The 19568-nt window shown below is 40.3% G+C and overlaps 1 protein-coding gene across 1 annotated transcript in view; it reads left to right on the forward strand.

The window, feature by feature from the left end:
- The window catches only part of LOC117761660 (metabotropic glutamate receptor 4-like), a 157363-nt gene that overhangs the window by 123003 nt on the left and 14792 nt on the right, over positions 1-19568 (forward strand). Inside the window, exons 6-7 of the mRNA XM_034585752.1 lie at positions 305-445; positions 9730-9930. Coding sequence (XP_034441643.1) covers positions 305-445; positions 9730-9930 — 342 coding nt within the window. The remainder of the gene's footprint in view (positions 1-304; positions 446-9729; positions 9931-19568) is intronic.

Raw genomic sequence — 19568 nt, forward strand, 5'->3', positions numbered from 1 at the left:
GTGGAGTTGCTTTGGCTTCACTGTGGGGGAGCTGTCCTGTCGTCCATCTTTGTTTACAGCCCATCAGTGAAACATGATGTTAATGTGAGACAGAGCTGTGCCGTGTTCAACTCTTATCGTCTGATCATCAGATGTCAAAAAACAACAAAATCAATCAAACGCAGCAACAAAGTCAGTTGATCTATTCAGTCTACGACTAATTAACGGTGTATGAAAAAAACAAGAGAGCTCTGACTCACAGACTGAAGCAACACTGCTGCTCACACTCGCGCTGACTGCATCAATGACAATGAACCCTGTCTAGGGTTTGATCGCTACTTCATCAGCCGAACGCTGGAGAACAACAGACGGAATATCTGGTTCGCGGAGTTCTGGGAGAACAACTTCAGCTGCAAGCTCAGCCGTCACGCCGTGAAGAAAGGGTCCGGGCTCAAGAAGTGCACAAGTAAGATATTCTCCCTGTTTAATGTTCTCCTTGTTCGGATTTCTAACCAACCTGGAAACACTCTTTTGATGTCTTAAGGGAACTTGACTTATTTGGCTCACGGTGAATGTGTTTTGACAGCACCGCCAGCCTATTAAAAGTGTATCAGCTGCACGTTGAATATTCAAAAAATCGCAGTTCATCTCTGAGCTCATTTTCGGCGCTGCACTTTCTTTCTGCTGAGTCTAGTGCGTTTGCCCCACGTGGCTGGAACATGTGAATGTCCCGGCTGGTCTGGTTGATGCTTCAGGCTCATTACTGTATGTTTGAGGTGAAAAGGAAAACAAATCCTGGCACATTTTATTAAGATTTAAACACCAATTTACGCAGCTCAACATTTGTTTAAAAGAGGAGGATTAGAGTTGTGTTATCAGGGGGTTTCCTCAAAGGATCCTCCGTTGTCTTAATTTCCAGTTTATTTACTTGAAAGGAGTCTGTCACTGTTCGCTGCACTAATAGATCAGTGTGGACCAGAGGGAGCTTTATCTCGCAGATGAGCGCACGTCATGATCGAAGACATGCTTATTACATGAGTGGAGTGATTACATCCATTGTGCATCATTACACACGGATTCTTGGGGGGACATTCAGGACGTTAGTGATAATAGATGTTACGTAGATAAAAATAAAGCGTGTCCGCACACATACAGAACATTTGCATCATTTGACCGAAGATGTACGTGATCATTTTAGTTAAAAGATCACGTAGACAAGCAGATTTGTCGTGAGCATAATTGTTCAAATCCTTGCACGATGTACTTTGCATATAACTCAAGGCCACAGGACATTACACGCCATGGCCACAGTAAGGTGTGTGTGAGGCCCTTAAATCAAGGACATCATGAACACGTTACGTATCTCCCTCTACTGTTCTATTGAGTATTGCATCTTGCAGAGTGGTCATTTGCTGCAGGATAGGAAAGGCAGCCAAGATGGGTACATGTAGGCATAGTAGCAAGTCTATCTCTGACCTTACACCATGTTTTCGTCAGGTAATGTTTAACGAAGGTCCATGTCAACACGTTCTTTTTGTCTGCACACCTGATATAATGCCGGACTTTCACGTTCATCCTCGAGAGTTACATTTTGAGTGTCTCGAAGTCGGACTGAATTACGTGTCTTCAGGGCGAAAACAACACAAACTCCGGGGAATCCAAGTGCATCAGAGTAATGATCCTCGTTCTGGGAGACGGCCGCGCTAACCACCGAGCCACCACGCTGCCCTGGAGCCAGATGTGTGTACGCACAATCTGCATGCAGTACTTTCCACACAGACAGTGGTACTTACAAACACAAACACGCAGTGGCTTTGTGTGTGGAAACTGTACTTTAGATGACAACGGTTATCTATGGCGAGGCTACAGGTCAGTTCACCCTCCTGTATATTTTCTTACTGTGCCAACAGGTTTTATTTGTTTGCTCTGGACAATGTTTATCTACTGACTTTTAAATGAGAATTTAAAGTTTATCATTCCCATAAAAGGACTGGATGAAATATCAGAAACCCATTTCACTATCAAGCGCAGACCAACAGCACCACAGACTGCAGCCTCCAGAGTGACAATAAAGTTAATTGAATATCATCTCTAAAACAGTCAAAGTAAAAACCGAGTGTCATAACCTTCAGAGCTTATAGCTCAGGATTTATAGCACAGCTGTTGCATTAGACTCTTATTAGTTATAAAGAGCTGAACGTAATAAACTTGCAACTGAGTACGTTGCTTTCAAAGTACTGTATTCCAATAGTAAAGGCTGATGTCCATTATGGTTGGGTGATATTATGTAACTGGGGTTTTGCTATATTGTTGATGGGTCTACTGCAATGTTTATGCAGTAGACCAATCAGTGAGCAGAACTGGTTTATGTAAATATTTAAATGCAGATATTTAAATGATTAAGATACATATTTATATTTATGAACACTTTTTATATTTATGAATCTTTTTTGACAGATAGTTTGTCTGATAGTTAACTCAATAATCCACAAGTAGAACTTCCCATCTGATTAGTTTATCTGTGACGTTTCTCAATTAGGTTAGATTTTAGTATATCACAAAATATACTATATTCCCAATGCTAAATAAAATAAAATTGCATATACCATGAAGAATTGTATAACTATATTAGAGCCTGACCGATATGGGTTATTGTTGATATTATATACGATTCCTTAAGATGTCATTGTCAAACTATTTATGACAAAGTCATTGACATTTTATATTGTATAACTCTATAAATCTTATTATTAACAAAACAATCAAATATATAGAACTTGAACAAAGAAAATAAGCATTTTTTTCAATTGAAAACATTACTCCATATCTTATCTGCAATGTTAAATTAAAAGTTTTCATATAGGAAAACATAAACGTTGATATGGTCGGTGAAAGGCTCAAAATCTCACCACTGCCACAAAGAGCATTATAATCTTGAAATATACGTCATGTAATAAATGGATGTGTTGACATCAATTTATATATAATCGTGTGATCATCATTTTTATACATGCGCTGTGACAATGTTCAGGGATCAGAGAAAGAGCCCAATGTGGTAAGACTCTTTGTTTATGAGGTGTATTTATTTAATTAAAGCCTCATGATTCAACATGAACATTTTAAGGCCAAACAGTGAAGAAATAAAGTCGAACTGCTGAACTACCCCAGACTCACCAAACACGGCGGCGATAGACCAAAACTTTTCCTCCAGAGGTGGGCTGCGAAACCAACAGCTGCTGTTGTGTTCACAGGCAGTAAATCCCATCGCTAAGCACTCTGAGGAGATGACACGCAGGGTTATGTGTGGGGTAACAACCCTCAGGTGGATAAGATAATACTGATACATGAGTTAGTCTGGAGATGGGTAGGAGTGACCCTGGGGCACCTGCCAGCGGGGATTGAGGCGAGAACATCAGCGAGCTCCTCGGGGAGCAGCGGTGACGGTTCAGGAGTGTGCCGACTGATCAACAGCCTGGATAACGCTCGTAGCACGTGCTCATAATTACTCCGGTGCAGGAGGAAAAGTTGTGCGTTCCAAACCTTACTTTAGTTAAAGCACTGATACCCCACTGTGAAAATACCCCACTCTAGGTAAAAGCCCTTCATTTAAACCCTCACTTATATAATCATTATCAGGAGAAATATTCTTTTTAAGGTTTGACTATCACACATGTTGCTTTATTAATGTGTGTTTGAATTTACAGCTGGAAATGTTTAAGGTTGAGAATTATATCCCCTATTTTTAAATCGTTTTGCCTGGAGCAATCAAGAAACATTTAAACCTTTAGTTTATCAAAATCATTCAATTTGACAAAAATTAGAGAAACGTGGTTTTCACTGGACAGGGAAGGTGTGAAAAATTGGTTGTCGGACAGTGGAGTGCACAATATTTACCTCTGAGATGTAATAGAGCAGAAGTATGAAGGTACGTCTGACTGAAGTACTCAAATTAAAACAACCTAAAATTTGTACGTCACTACAGCACTTGAGTAAATGTATGTTACATTTCAGTATAACTGAATAAATGTTAAATATGGAAGAATCTGCATCCAGCATCTACATTTGGCAGAAAGACGATTCATATTTCTGCTGCTGTTCATACAAATGCTTGTAGTCTTGAATCTGAAGAGACTTTTATACATCCGCCCCTGGAGTCAGAGAGATATCACGAAAGAAACGCAGAAGCAATTCAATTGAAGTCAAATCAGGTCAATTTAGTAAAATCTTTGAATATTGTAACAGGTAGACGTGTTAGCAAACACTGACTGTACTGCAGAATAAATAATGATGCAAATAAGAGAAGATGTAAATCTTTAAAACAGGTCGGATATAAACCAAATTTTTTATAAGAAAGTGAAAACAAAGGAAAACCCAATCTCGCCAAGTCGAAGAAAGTGAATAAATATTTGAATCTGTATCAATATGTAATAGTTTCTTCCTTTGCTATAGTTACACCCTTCTGCCAAATGTAATGGAAATCAGTTGTGTAGTTTTTCCGTCATGATGCTAACAAATAAACCAACAAACAACTGCTGATTAAAACATAAACTCTTTGGTGGAAGTGACTAAAACTAGAAAATAAGAACTAAGGATGTAATCTGTCGTGAGATGTTGAATAATGTGAGTGTGTGAGATCCAGCAGATATCATGAATGTCACTACACCGTAAGATATCAAATACCCAGTCAAGGTCAGTATAAAAGTAAATGACTGGTCTCTTTGACTAAGTATTTGTACTTTAAATGTTTATGTACTTGATGTTATTTACTGTTTTATAATCTCTGGGAGCAGCTGGGTTTAACGTCATGTACACACACGTACCCACAGCAGCATTGTAAAGACTCTCTTCTGTCACTTTCTCATTACAGACACTCTAAGTGTTGAGCGTCATCACGGGCTCAGCTTCGCCCAGTTTGCCTCGCAGCGTTTGTTTCAGGTTCAAATGTGACACCGGCCGCGCCTCTCCGCTGCTGAAGAGCCCCGCGGAGAAAGAACCACATGGGGGCCTGCTGCAGATTTATCTGTGTCCTGAGTGGGTTTCGGCTGCTTGACGTGATCAGAGGATAAGGAGGGCATGAGTGACTGGGGGGAGAGAGAGAGACTGGTCTTTCATGTGTGAATGAAGGAGATGTAAAACTGATATTGATTAATGTCGAAGGCAGAGGTACGGCGGAGCGGGAGCCGTCTCATATAGGCTTTTTATTTCTCCTGTGTATTAATGATTGTGGGGGAGCAGCAGGAAACGCAGCAATGCAGATAAAGCAAGCGTGTGCTCTGCTTCTTCATCCGAGCATCTACCTCTTTAAACTGCTTATCCTGCTCAGGGTTGTTGGTGGCTGGAGCCTTTCCCAGAATGCAGTGGGTGAGAGGAGGGAGGGGGGGTATTTTGGACAGGTTACAAGTCGGCTGCAGGGGGATATTCTTTTGTTTGATGAAGTTAAATCCAAAAATAAAAAATAAAAAAAGGATTTGAGGGAAATGACTGTAAAATTACTGGTGATTATTTTCTACAAAGGAAATCATAGACCTGGGTTGTACATAGTACTAAACAAGATGAGTTTAATCGAGCTTAGTCATATGTAGATAAAAAGAAAGCAAAAAAGCACTTAAAATATTTCTTGTTTCAGCTGATAACCAACTAAAATTTGCTGTTTCAATGGTTAATGTTAATCAGCAAGAAGTTTAACTGAGAGATTAAAATGATGTGGAAGGATACGGCAGCATGAACCAAAGAAAAACCCAGTGTGGATCAGGGGGCGGATCCAGGAAATACTTTTCACTTTCTTTAACACTGGAGATAAGAGATTTTCAACATTATGTTTATTCCTCTGATAATAATGGATCTAGTGGATTTAAATGTGGTTTCATACAGGGACTGATGGGCCTTGGCTCACGTGTCATTACAGTGTAAATTGTAGCTTTTGAAATGTGCTTTTAAATTCATAATGTAAACATATTTTTAATTTCTTCTTCAAAAGATTACAGATAATGTTGTAATGAGTTGATTCGTCAATTGTGAACAAATTTGGTAATTGGCCAAAGTCCAGCTTTGCTGTTCCGTTCTATGTCTTTATTGTCTTATATAACAAATATATAACAAGACATAGTTAGACAATATGAATTTTACAAAGTAAAAAGGCACTTGAGCTGTAATCACAGTTTAATCATATACTGTTTATATAGACACGCAAAGACAAAGAAATAAAAGCACACATGGCAGTGGTGTCACATTAATTTAACAGACTGTCCAACTGCTTTGGCAGGAAAAGACTAAATGTCCTGCGGCCAATCACAAGCTGGAAAAAACAAGGGGGTCAAAGATCACGAGCCCACACACACTGTCACAAAACGTCTTGTGTGACACCTCGGAGCGGAAGACACCAACACTTTGCTTCTGCTTTGCTTAATTTGAATGGATTTCTCTGAAAGCAAAACGCCGGCCTGGAAAATGTGTGTGTGAGGGAGCCAAAATGCCAATGAGGAGAGAGAGGGACAGAGGGACAGAGGGACAGAGGGAGGTGGTGGTGGGGGGAGGGGGGGGGGGGCTCTTACAGAGAAGAGAGACGATAGAAAGTTGGAGTGGGTGGCCTGCCAAGCATGCAAGAGAAATATCGCTCTCACACTCACTCTGGCTCGCAGGATTCCCCGTGGCACGAGCAATGCCGGCCGAACTGTGACAATCTCTGGCCAATCAAGGCCCCGTGGCCCTTAATTACCGAGCCGTAACCTCCAACGATAATTCATGCATTTCAAAAAGCTCATGAGATAATCAGGGACATTAAACCGCCTCTGGCCCGCGGAGGAGCTGGAGATGTGGCGGATGAAAGATGGCTGACAGACGGAGACCTCTGCCGATTCGAGGGGGGTTACAGCTTTTTTTTCAGACTGAAGTGGCGATTTGAAATTGCTTGAACCTTAAGGGGACAGATGTTGCATGATAAATGACTTTTCTGCTGCAAAATGTGAAGCACTGCGATCCACATGTCCAGAATGTCGAGGCATAAAATATATTGAAGTCACATAGTACACGGCTTTATCATCATTATGATGGTCCTTTGAGATTTCTATACAAAAAGAATGTGCTGTAACCATAAGTGGGAAGAAAGCGTAACAGCATATTTATTTGAATGTTTACATATTTTCAAATTTTATTTTTTTATCAATGTGTGAGAATTGACATTCCCTCAAAACACACTTGACATATAAATGTGTTCTGCTGTCACCTTGTTCCAGTCAGTATTAGTTTATGTATCTCTACATGATTTCTAGATGTGAATACACATCCAACAACATACATTTGTATTCAGGACAGTTTGCATTATATTTTCTACAGTTGATTTTTATTATTCTGCACATCAGTGACACATTAATCTGCTGAGACGTGTGTGGTTATCCAAACTGTAGCCAGTAGATAGGAGGATTAGTAAACCACATGTAAATAGTGCATGTTAGTTTATTAACGATCCCAACATGAATTATGTTTACTTACATTTTATCATTCAAAACCAATAACAACAACAACAACAACAACAACAACAACAATAGCAATAGCTATGTTAGCTATATCATTGATTAAGTAAAATAAATGTTTAATCATTCCAATTTCCCAACTATGTGTCTTATTATGAAAAAAACCTTCTTTACCTACTACTATTAATACAAATAATAATAATTTATTGAAAAAGATTGTATTATTATATTATATTCATCTGTGTTTCTTGGTTTAGTCAAAAAAACATTTTTGTTTGTAAAAACGTTTTGCAATAAAGGAAAATGAGTCTCAGGTTTATGAAGGACATTTCACTCAATAACCAAATGATTGTGCACGACAATGTAATTTTTGAAGAAAACTCTTAATCTTTACATAATCCGAACCAATTGGGCACGTTTTACCATATTGTCATTTTAACTATAATGTGTTATTTCACATTTCTGCTCAATACAGTGGTTTATGATTAATTCAAACTGAGCCACGCTTGATTTTAAGTTTTTATTTTTAAAGTCTCACCTGCAGATTCCCCACTGTGCCCTTATTAACGTGCTGGATTCCATTTGGCAGCTATATAAATATGTGCAGCTCTATCATTAGCTCATCCCTGGTAATTAGCCCATTGTTAATCCAAATTGAACTCACCTGCTGTGCACATACAGCCGAGCAGCTTTAAGACGCGATGCTCGTGAGGACAAAGCAGAAGTTGGGATTGGCATGTTGTATCTCCTCCTCTGAACCCACATTCTCTCAGCAATTAACAATCACAGAAAGCCCAGAAACAACCTGGGCCAGGATTAATAAACTCCTATCACAAGTTATTACATTAAGCCCATGAGCAGATTATCCCTGTCCTGTGAATGGATGTCTCCATTTCCTGCCTCTCTCCCCGTATTGACTTCTAAATACGTTCCGGCAATAGCCCTAAAGACAGAATTCACATTTGGACGCTCGGTGAAACAAGTCGAGAATCAGGGATTCGATTAATTTGGAGCATTTATCCGTTTTTTGGAAGTTGCTAATAGAAAACTGCACATCGTAGTTAAAAGTTAATGACATAGACGTGTAGGTCCAAGACTTAATGTTTGCAAAAAAATCACTCAGAGGCAAAGTCTGTGTATTCCTGCAGGGCAGACAAGAGAGAGTTTTTTGTTTTCAAGTGATGAGATTTCCCCCGAGGGAGAAAACCTTGCACTTCAGATATTGGCATTGATTCGCTCCTCTGCAGCAATGCAGATATTTACCTTCTAGCTAATTGCAAGAGGCAAGCCTCATTCAGCACAGAGAGAATAAGACTCGGCGAAGAGCGATGCATTTTCTGTCGTGCCTTTCTGGACGGATGCCACGCTCTCCCATCAGACGGTTCAGCTCAGTCCAACTGGTTTGCACTGAGCTGTTGGGTCCGACCCGAGCTGCTCCCCCTGAGTGATGGTGACACAGCCGAGAAGTGTTGAAAATGAAAGTCTGTAGGGACTTGTTGGCAAACAGAAGCAGTCTCCTCAACTTACTCTTTGCTTCTTTCTGGTACCATTATTCATATTTGTTGTCTGGAACAGGCACTAAATGCGCCGCCCATTTCGAATAAGAGTCGGGCACAAACTCCCAAGTAGATCATTCTTTAAGATGGAGCCACTCACAGAAACCACTCGAGTGTCTAACTGAATAAATGTATCTTGATTGCGTGATTGTGTTGAGAGAGAATTGCAGATCTTTTTTCCTGATTTAGTATTTTAAACCCTTTTGTGAAAACCTTTTTCATTCACACCATCGCTTAACTACATCCGATCCGAAGCTGTGACTCAGCCTCGAACTCGACCGGGTTAACAATGAGCCAATGGGTGACCACAGAGGATCAGTTTTCATAATTTAAATTAGAGCCTCAGCTATTTATCGGTTGGCTGATTTTTTTATTGGACCATATGAACCTTTCACAGACAAATCAGTACAATTTGTCCATATGAACTTATATGGAAACTTTTTATTTAACAGAATAAAACAGTAAATGTACATCTATGTATGAATTTTACATAAAGATGTGTTCAATTTATTAATTGTGGTATATTTAGTCGTATTTATGTTTTATTTTCATTTATGTTATTTAGAATACATTTAATTGGAAAAACTATGCCTCCCACCGATCTGCATCTGTTGGGCTCTAATTTAAATGCATTTAATTGCATGATTGTACAAAATCACTCATAGTTTACGTGTGTAATGTGTCAACTTTATATATATATATATCTACATGTCTGTGTCTTACAGATCAGGAGCGGATAGGAAAGGATTCGAACTACGAGCAGGAAGGGAAGGTGCAGTTTGTTATCGATGCTGTCTATGCAATGGCACATGCCCTGCACAACATGCACCAGGAGCTCTGCCCAGGGAAAGTGGGCCTGTGCGCTAGGATGGATCCCATCAACGGCACTCATCTGCTGAAGCTCATCCGCCGACTAAACTTTGCAGGTGAGTTATGTTTATTGATGCCGGAGAGACTATGTTTGTTTCAGATTTGGAGGTTTATTCTAATGTGGGGTTTTAAAAACACTCGGTACTCTAACTAACATTTCAGAGGCAAATCATCCTCACATCCCCTCTTGATATGAGGCTGTACCTTGAAGGTCACAGTGTTGGAGTCTTTTTTCCTTCAACATTTGCACAGGCTACAGGAAACATGATCTATTTTTGCATGAAAACAAACAAATGACAGATGTACGGTAGCATTTCTGTGCCATAAACTAAAGAAATTTGAACAGGCCATACAAACCGTGGATATTTAAACCCAATAAAACAAAAAAGAGACTGTGAAAGTCATCGTCAGCACTGTAATAAATGTCTAATACAGTCAATGTACAATAAATAATCAGGGATTTGTAGAAATATTATTTTATTATTTTACTATAATGGAAGAGAAGAACAATGGGTCCCCTCAGTTTGATTCATCCTCTGTATATAATATATTGAGCGGTGGTGATGCTAAATGAAAAATGAATTGAATCACCAAAGTCATTAGGATTTCATCCTTTGAGAAGAATGAATGTTTGAACAAAATGTTATGGAACTCCATTTTAAAGAGTTGTTGAGATTTTACAGTCTGGACCAAAATGGCCGACCAGTAGACTGAGACTATACCATGAAAAAAATGATCAAATATTTAGTCAAATCTTAAATTATAGTAATTACTTTGAACCTGGCAACTGATGAAGTCTATGAATTACACCAGTCTTCACTCGCAGTCTTCTGTTGTGTAAGTTTTTAATTTCCTCCATGTAGCCCCACATTATACCCAGCTATTAGTCAGGATCACGTCACATATTAATATGAACTGCTCTCCCACAAAGAGCAGTGATCCAGCAGTGGGTTTCATTATATAGACACTGCCTCTTTAACACAAAGCAATTTGAGACAATTAAAATTCTTTGATAGAGACTGGAGTATGCAGGGATGGTACAGATTAATTATTCATTTAACTCCTGCCCGTCAAGTTCATTTGTCATTCTACATGTTGCGTTGGTAGAATATCAATTCTTCAAAATCAGAAAGCTGTTTATTATGAGAGTGTGTAATTACTGTTAGACGCTTTATTACAATATTTAAAGATTCAAATAGTTGTAGCCTTCTGCTTATTTATGGCTGTTTTTACAAGTTTGAGGAACAGTAGGAGCTTTGTAGGCGACATTAAAGCAACACTATGTAACTTTCACTGAGCAACAGCGCCCCCTGCAGCCACACGTGGTGATTCATTCTGCGGGGAATGGGAACGATCGAGGCTCCATTCGTTTGTGAATCTTCCAACTCATTTTAAAGCTTCTATTTTTAAGGTTTAAAAAAGTTGCATAGTGTTGCTTTAATGTGGATCTCACCAGCTGCCCAGCCGAAATGGCAAATAATCAAAAAGTGCAGATGAGATCAATTCAGCTTTCCAGGTTGTTACAAGTCGTCTCGCAGAAAAGAAAATCTCTCAAGCTGAATTATTTATTTAGACAACTACTCAAAGCAAACTCCACTGCAGCGTCTGAATCCACTGACGTCCTTGGGGCAGATGCGTCACTCGCTAATGATTTATTTGTGTTTACTATCACAACAAACCCATGTGAATTAGTCACCTACGTCTAGTGTGTTTCTCTATAAATGTTGTTATAGCAACAAGCAGGAAAAGTGTGTCTAGGTTCGGTTGTGTACATTTTTAAATCTGGAGTAGGATAAACGTAACATTTCCTCAACACTATATTCAATATTAGCTCAGTTTGGACCTAATCGAGTTCATCAATGTAAAGACGCTGATTTGAAATCACATTATTTGCTGGAAAAAATAAAACAACCATTAAAATACCCTTAAACCCGAACTGCACAGGCTGAGCATCCGAGAGCATGTGGCAGACAAACAACTGACAGATCACTGTTTGCATCATGCATGTTGTGTTCACTGGTCCTCAGACAAAAAAAAGATGTTTATCTCTTATCGTCTGTCTGGATTCATGAAGTTTACACAACTGTCTGCAAAGGAATGTGCTTGTCTCCTATTTGCATATACTCAATGTCATGTTTTTATTCCATCTCTGCATATAATCTTTTACCTTGGAGACCTCACTGAGTCTGGCACAGAGTTCAGAGTAGGAGTTTCAGATGCAGCTGGAAGACAAGGCAGCTTTTTTCCTCCCTTTGGCACCGATGTTTGTGTTCTTTGAGGTTTTTCTGTAAAAATCCAACAAGTCACACACATTTTTATCTAAAAAGGTGGAATGATAGTGTGGCTATTTTTTTATATATTTTTTTCGAGACGGGTTATAAATCGACTCTTTTAAAATGGTTCCAGTGCCTTAACCTTGATGATATAAACCCACTGCAATAATCTAAATAAAGGTTTTAGTGCTTCATACGGTAAATATTTCAGCTCCAAACTCATTGTCAACTGTCTCCTCACCACCAGGGGCAAACAAGCAACATCCTTCTGCTTTTCAAATGTATCGCGTGCGTTGCGAGGCTTCGTTAAGTTTGTCGTGTTCCTATCTTTTACGCTGAATTGTTTTCAAACATTTGCTGCAAGTCCTGATGTCGGAATCCTTTTTTGCGTGAAAAAACGGCAACAATTTCGACCATTTAGCTTTTGGCATTTTGTTGTTGTGTTGACTGGTATTTGAGGAAGCTACTAGCTAACTGTAGAGTGAGGTTACGCGCTGTGTCGCCACTAAAATTAAGTGTTATGTCAACGAGGCACGTGTCATTATGTTCATATTGCCGTATCTACTTAGCATCAAAACGAGGCACCAAAATCTGCATTGTGATTGGGTCCTGTATGTTCCAGCCGCGTAGGAACCTTTACGTGATTGGCCTTAGATTCCAGAACACAACCCTATTGAATGATGGATAACTCTAACCCTTGTAACTGCATCCACAAAAATTGGTTTTACAATGAGGACTAAGTGCTGTTCCTCACAAAGTGGCCTCCAGTGCAGCACTATTGATCACATTGAACTAAATATTTCCTGAACCAGGCGAACTATATAAACGTTGCACCACCGTCTGACCAGAGGGAGTTGCCTTGAGGTTATGCTACACTCCATCTAATTGCATCAGCACACAGCGGTATATTGAACTTGTCCAGATACATAAAACAACGTAAGTGCTGAGACTGGACTTGCCTGGCCTGTGTATTATATTTTCAAAGACAATATTTTTCTCTCTGTGCTGCGATATTAGTGTCACGCACCAGTAAACAAAAAGGAGCAGTCAGAAATTGTTTGTGAAAACAGGTAATATTTTTCCATCGTGATGATTCATTCTTGGGGCAGAGCCAGCAAAAAATCTATTATTGCACGTTTTCTGTTGTCAGCAGTTTTTTATCTGCTCAAATTCATTCGTATTGTCTTTCCCTGCAGAGCTCGCAGGAGTCCAGTAAAGCCAGACCCACTGCAAATGGATTGTGTCTCAGGTTGCATATGTACTGGAACTTTATAAAGGTTAAATGTCGAAATGTTCTTAAGAAGCAAAGACGCGGAAAAAAAGAACATTCATCGGCGATATCTCGGTGGACTGTCAGTGTCTCAACAGGGGACACGGGGAGAAGCAGACGGCTGATAACCTTTTAGAGAAGACGACAAAAAGTCAGATAAAAGTATTTGGTGGGAATATTTTGTGGTAGCCTGGGAGTATTTGTGTGTTTCCTCCATTTTCTCCACGAATAAACTTAAAGTTCCTGTATTAGAAATCACCTTTTCAAAAGCTCAATGCTATTTTTTCCCCCCGTTCATTCAGCAGAGAGCTGAGAGCTGTGGCCGATAAAAGCAGGAGAATCAAACGGCGTCAGTCCGTCTTTATGCACTGTTTGACTCTCTTTAGAGCTGCCTTCCTTCTTGTTCCCACCTCTTAATTCAGTGTGGCTACGAGTCATTCAGACTTCAGTGGGGCCTCAGCTGAATGAAGCTTCCCATCAGTGTTTCATGTCTCTCGCTATCACATCAGGGAAAAGTGTTTTTTGCTGCGCCGCCGTCTGAAAAGCAGTGGCCTTTCCAGCGTCATTCTCACCAGGGACAGTCGAGTGAGGAATAAAAGGCGAGTTCTCGGGTATTTTTTTCCCATCTTTCCACACCTATTCCTCTCCTGTCAAAGATGTGCTGCGTCCTCATTGCAGCTCAAAAGGATGATTCCAGCTGACACATTTTTTCGCATAATGCAAAACGTCTTCACTTCAATACTGACATGAAACCCAGGCCTGTTCTTCCTAAAAATCCAACATCGTAAGACTATGAAGCCTGTTCATTGTACCAGAGGCTACGTTTATATATTTTCTGTCACCTTAAAGGACCACACCAAAGAAATGTACTGTACATCCTCAGATAGAGCTTTTACTTGAGCTGCAGTAGAGAACCATGACTTTGTTTGAAACAGGCTTATTCACATCAAAGACAGGATTTGCCATTTCCCAGTTTTACGAGCGTGTCTTATCACATTATCCCAGTATCTGCACGAACCAAGTAAAATGTTTTTTAGGACGTCAAGCTGAACATTAGAGCTGGCCAATGTGTTTTTGAATCAACTGATATATTATTTTATGGATAATATTATATAACAATAATTTCTAGTGTGATGCCTTCTATTAAATAATAATACCTCCACTAATGGTCATGGTAATCTGGTAGTTTTTGCATTGTCCTGTTAACAGACGCTGATGAAGACATAACCTCCTTAGTGTAGCTAGAGGTGAATGCACAAGGGCCGATATCATTTCCAATAAGTCATCATCTCAAAATTTAAGATCTCTAAAAATGTAAAAGACTATTTCATGACATTTTATGACCTTTGATTTTAAAAATAAAAAGTTAAGATCTTTTAAATAGTTGGATCTGCTGATGCCCTTATTTGAGGTTAGATTTATTGACCTGCTGCTAATGCTCTCTCACTCTCACTCAAGTGCTGCTTGAGCCCAATTTGTTCTGGTCTGACCTTACCTCCTAGTATAAAGTCAGAAGAAATCCAGGAGAAGAAGATGTGTGAGTTGGGGGGGGTTACACGCAACAGATGGAAAAAAAACTAAAAGATAACAAATTTCTCGTTTGGTGTAAAACACGTAGACGACATTAACGGAGATGTTGAGAGAGTTTGTGGTGATAAGAGCTGACGCCGGTGTCTGGTGCTGTAAAACTGAATCACGTGATCTCTGCATTGGAGTTAACACGTCACTTCCTGTCTCTTTCTGCTGCACCTGGCTGCTCCACCTCTCGCCTGAATAAACGTGGAGGATTTGATGCTGTTGTGAACGCGTCTGTGCAGAAAACCTCCCGCTGTGTTGTGCATGTGTGAAAGACAAACTCTGGGTAAACTCCGCAGCCAATTCTCCAGAGTTTACCCCCAGGTAAAGTCTGAAACCAGCTTCACCGATTACCGAGTCAGTTTTCTGACATCACGACACAGCTCTCTTGCTGCTGCTGTTACACTATTTTCACATGTTGCATTTAATTACTGATAAAAATCGATCTATTCCTGTTATGAGGCCAAATTCAGGTGCTATTCATCCCCATAGAGCTGCAGGTTGGTCACCAAGCAGCTGCTCTGAGTTACTCTCCTGTAACACTCAGTTATTAGCTCAAGTCACTTCCAGTCTGCAGATCTTTGCAGCACGGTTTGAGTCACCGTCAATACACTCAATCCGTCTTGCACTGCTGCTTCACATTAAACACCTTTCAGGGGCTCAGAGGGCAAGACTCCATCCATTAGCATCTGCACTAACTGTTAAGTCGTACTATTAGTCACCTGACAGTAAAGTGCAAGGGCAGGACAAGGACAGTTGGAGATTAGCATTGAGCAGTGTATCTGTTCAGGAGGAGAAATGATGCAGCTTAGTAATGAGACGTATTATTTGCATGTACATTATGCTGAACTAAGTTTTTTTAAGCTAATTTAATATTTGCAACATTACATTATAGCAGAACCATATGTGCTGTGACTGGGTAATCTTTCAAATGTTGTGACAGAGGCAGGACGGTGAGGAAAGTAACACAAACACTGCAAAATGCATCCATGATAAATTCTGCATGATCTACCTGGGCAATGGTCATTAAGAGTTAATGACCCGTGTAGAGGGCAGCAAGCTGTGCTGCCGTTCACCAAGGTGTTCTGGTTGTGCATCCATGCAGAACAAGCACATGTTGGATTAATGATCACACTTGGGTAATTATTAAGGTGTGTGTGTGTGTGTGTGTGTGTGTGTGTGTGTGTGTGTGTGTGTGTGTGTGTGTGTGTGCAGCGGAGGAGGGAGGTGGAGCAATACCACAATCATTAAATATTACATGTAATTACAAGCACTCCATTAACCCCAGCGTTTATTTGAGAGCATACAAAGCAGGGAGCAAACGAGTGGCCTGTGGTGGAGCGCGGCACAATGCAGCGGTGGCAGAGGCCTCGGAGGGGCTCATTATTAACCTGACTAGTGAGCCGACTGTTTAGACAAGCAGTTTGTGCCACATGACAGGTTCTAATTCCTCATCTGCAACTCAACACGTTGAGCATACTGCCCCAAAATGCACCTTAATGAAGAGGATGCCCCTCTGGCTTAAGAAGATATATAAAAATGGATATAAAAATGGAAGATGGGTCTCCACTGTACAAAAATGAAGCCAAAACAACCCGGATACTTGGTGCTGCCATCTTGTGTTGGTGAGTCTGCGCCGTAGTGATTAGAGCTCACAACTCACAAATTGATTAACAGGTCAACAATCATACTGTCCAAAACATTTTTTAAATAAACTTGTGTATTACAAACCTAAAACTTTAATCTTAAAATCTTTGAAATTACTTGCAATTGGTTTTCTGCCAAATCCTCTTCACAATCAATAAATAAAGTTGTTTGAAAAAAAAACAATAGGAAGCCAGTTTCCGTTGCCCTCGCAGGATTGTAATAAAACCCAGCCAATCATTTCATCCAAACAAAATTAAATGATTTGCTGGTGTACCTGTCTGTCGGCCGCCTGCCTGCGTGCACCCTGCCCGTGCTCGACTGAAGCAGAGACAATAGCCAGACGTTGGCGAGCAAAGGGGGCGTAGCTTTGATAAGGGGGTAGATGGGAGGGGGGTGGGAAGTGTCTTTCTAGCTTTTCCAGGATTACCGACCCCAGCATTAAACATGCGTGTTATATACGAGCAGTGGTAACAGGTGCAACGTGTGCATACACACTTACAGATGTACAGTAGCTCAAAGCCACGAGTGTCAATCTCCGAAAGGTCTTCATTTGAAAAGCAAGCATGACCGAAAGACCCGTAAAGCAGTTTAATATAATCATATCAGCGGCGTTACGCTGGTAGTGTTGTTGTATTATTCTCTCAAAAACCACCAGTGTGGCATTCAGCGTCCAATTTCCTCTTTCAGTGACAGCGGTGTCCACATAAGCACTTACAGGCTCGAGCACATAACCCCGACCGTGACAGTAAAAGGCAAACGGTTTCAACACTTTTTTTTTAAAAGCTCCGGAAATTGGAGGAAATGGAAGAAAACAGCACGATTCTAATCTTTGATGGAAAATATGACAGTTTAGCAACACCATTGATGAGCTTAATATGTTTCTATAAACATAATGCTTCTCCGCTTCATAAAGTCACTGTAATCCTCCCGTGATCACAGACTGCTTTGTGATGTGGGCAGCATTGTCACGCAGGCGAGGCTGAGTGAAAAGGTAATGCCGTAATCCAGCAGGCCTGACTCATGGAGATGTGGATTAGGGCGCCGCATCCTCCAGGGTTGAAACAAAGAGCGAGGGGGGGGAAAAAATACTCATCAGCAGAAATCCATCAGCAGCAATTGGCCACGTTTACCCTCTTGTTCTTAACTGGGGTGCTCATTGTGTTTTGGGAGACTTAATAATAAACCAGCCAGTGAAAAAAAAAAATTAAAAATGCAAGGGCTTACGGCTTTCATCGGTTGGAAGGTATAGACGTTTGTGAGAGCTGATGAGAAAAGCAATTAGACATGAAGTTTCCCTCGTGCTCCCTCTGAGGAGAACCACTCCACGTTCCATCATGATTAAACAGATTGCTGGGCTGGAATGGAGGCTCATCTGCTTTTGCATTGGGGAGCTCACAAAGAAATCTTTGGTGTGCTTTCTCCGTGACACGTCATTACAGCCCATCTTAAAAAACGCCACACGGGAGCACATTGTTAAACATAGTTATCACAGCAGAGGACAGCTCGGACAGATGCCACGGATGGGGATAAAAGTGAGTTCGAGTTCAAGTGAGGGTCATTTGGGTTTTTTCAATTTAGAAATTAATCAATTAATTTTTTTACAATATATTTTCCCAACAGATTATTGGACATTACCCAGTAGGGACACAAGGCTGCGCTGGTTGCAAACGGCAGCTTTATTTGGATGGCCCTATTACCAAAAATGTTTTGTTATTGTAGTTTTGTTTTCTACAATAGTATTCTTGAGGTAAGCAGAATACCACACTAAACTACACCGTGAAGTTAAAATATAGCCTGATAATCTGATTTGATTTTGTTTTACATCATTCACCAAGCCTGACATCGCATTCATGCAGATTTATGTCAGGAAGTATATTATTTGGTTTCCTTTTGCCCAATCTGATGACTAGTGGGCGACATATCTGTCCCACTAGTGTCACTTTCACTTTGGCCACTTTAGTCACTTTTCTTTCTTCTGCCTGTTTTTGTCGTGCATCTATAGCTTGTTAGCTACGTATAAAGATGGGAGTCTCCATTCTTAATCCCAGATCTATCTAGTGAACCAGGGATTGTACAATGTATGATCCACTTGCCGTATATCCAGTAGTGGAGGTTTACTTGTCACGGACACACTCTTTATTTAAAAACTACCGAACCGATTTTGTGAAGGCTTGAGGCCTGACTCAAGGAAGAACCCATTATATTAATTTTGAGCAGATTTGCATGAATGGGCAGATCCAGTAATTTCTTTTTCGCTTTCTCTAACATGGCGAGATGGGTTATTATCCTATGAGGAGGTTTATGGTGCCCTTGTAGTTTGCATAGCGCCACAACATACATAGTCTCAAGTACCTGGCATAGTGAAGTCATGACCTGACAGTAGTATAAAGAGACACCCAACAGTTCCTACGATGAGCCACACTCGGCGACAGCGGAGAAGAAAAATCCCTTTTAACAGGCAGAAACTTCAAGCAGAACAGGACACAGGGTGGGCGGCCATTAGCCCTCGAGTGAGTTCAGGAGAGAGAAGAGACCAGGGAGAGAAGTATTATTAGCCGACTGTAGTAAGACTGTTTTATGGCAGCTATACAACTACATATCTGCTTGGTTTACATGTTAAATATTAGGGCTCGGCGATATGACTTTAAATTAATATCACAATTATTTCTTACTTTTACCTTGATTACGATCAATGAATGATTATTTTACGTCCCTTCGTTCAGGTCCTAATAACTTCTGATTAGTGTTTGAAGTTATAAATGTCGGTTTCTATAAATTTGAGGTCTAGAAGGATCATGGTCATGGTTGGAGAGAAAAAGATTGATGTGTTACAGCATGAAAGTCAGACACACGCCACATTCCTATTCACCATGTCACTTTCCACACTACGTATATATATTTTATCTTGAAACACAACAGGCACAGAAAG

This window comes from Hippoglossus hippoglossus, chromosome 5, assembly GCF_009819705.1.
Source record: "Hippoglossus hippoglossus isolate fHipHip1 chromosome 5, fHipHip1.pri, whole genome shotgun sequence".
NCBI classification, from domain to species: domain Eukaryota; kingdom Metazoa; phylum Chordata; class Actinopteri; order Pleuronectiformes; family Pleuronectidae; genus Hippoglossus; species Hippoglossus hippoglossus.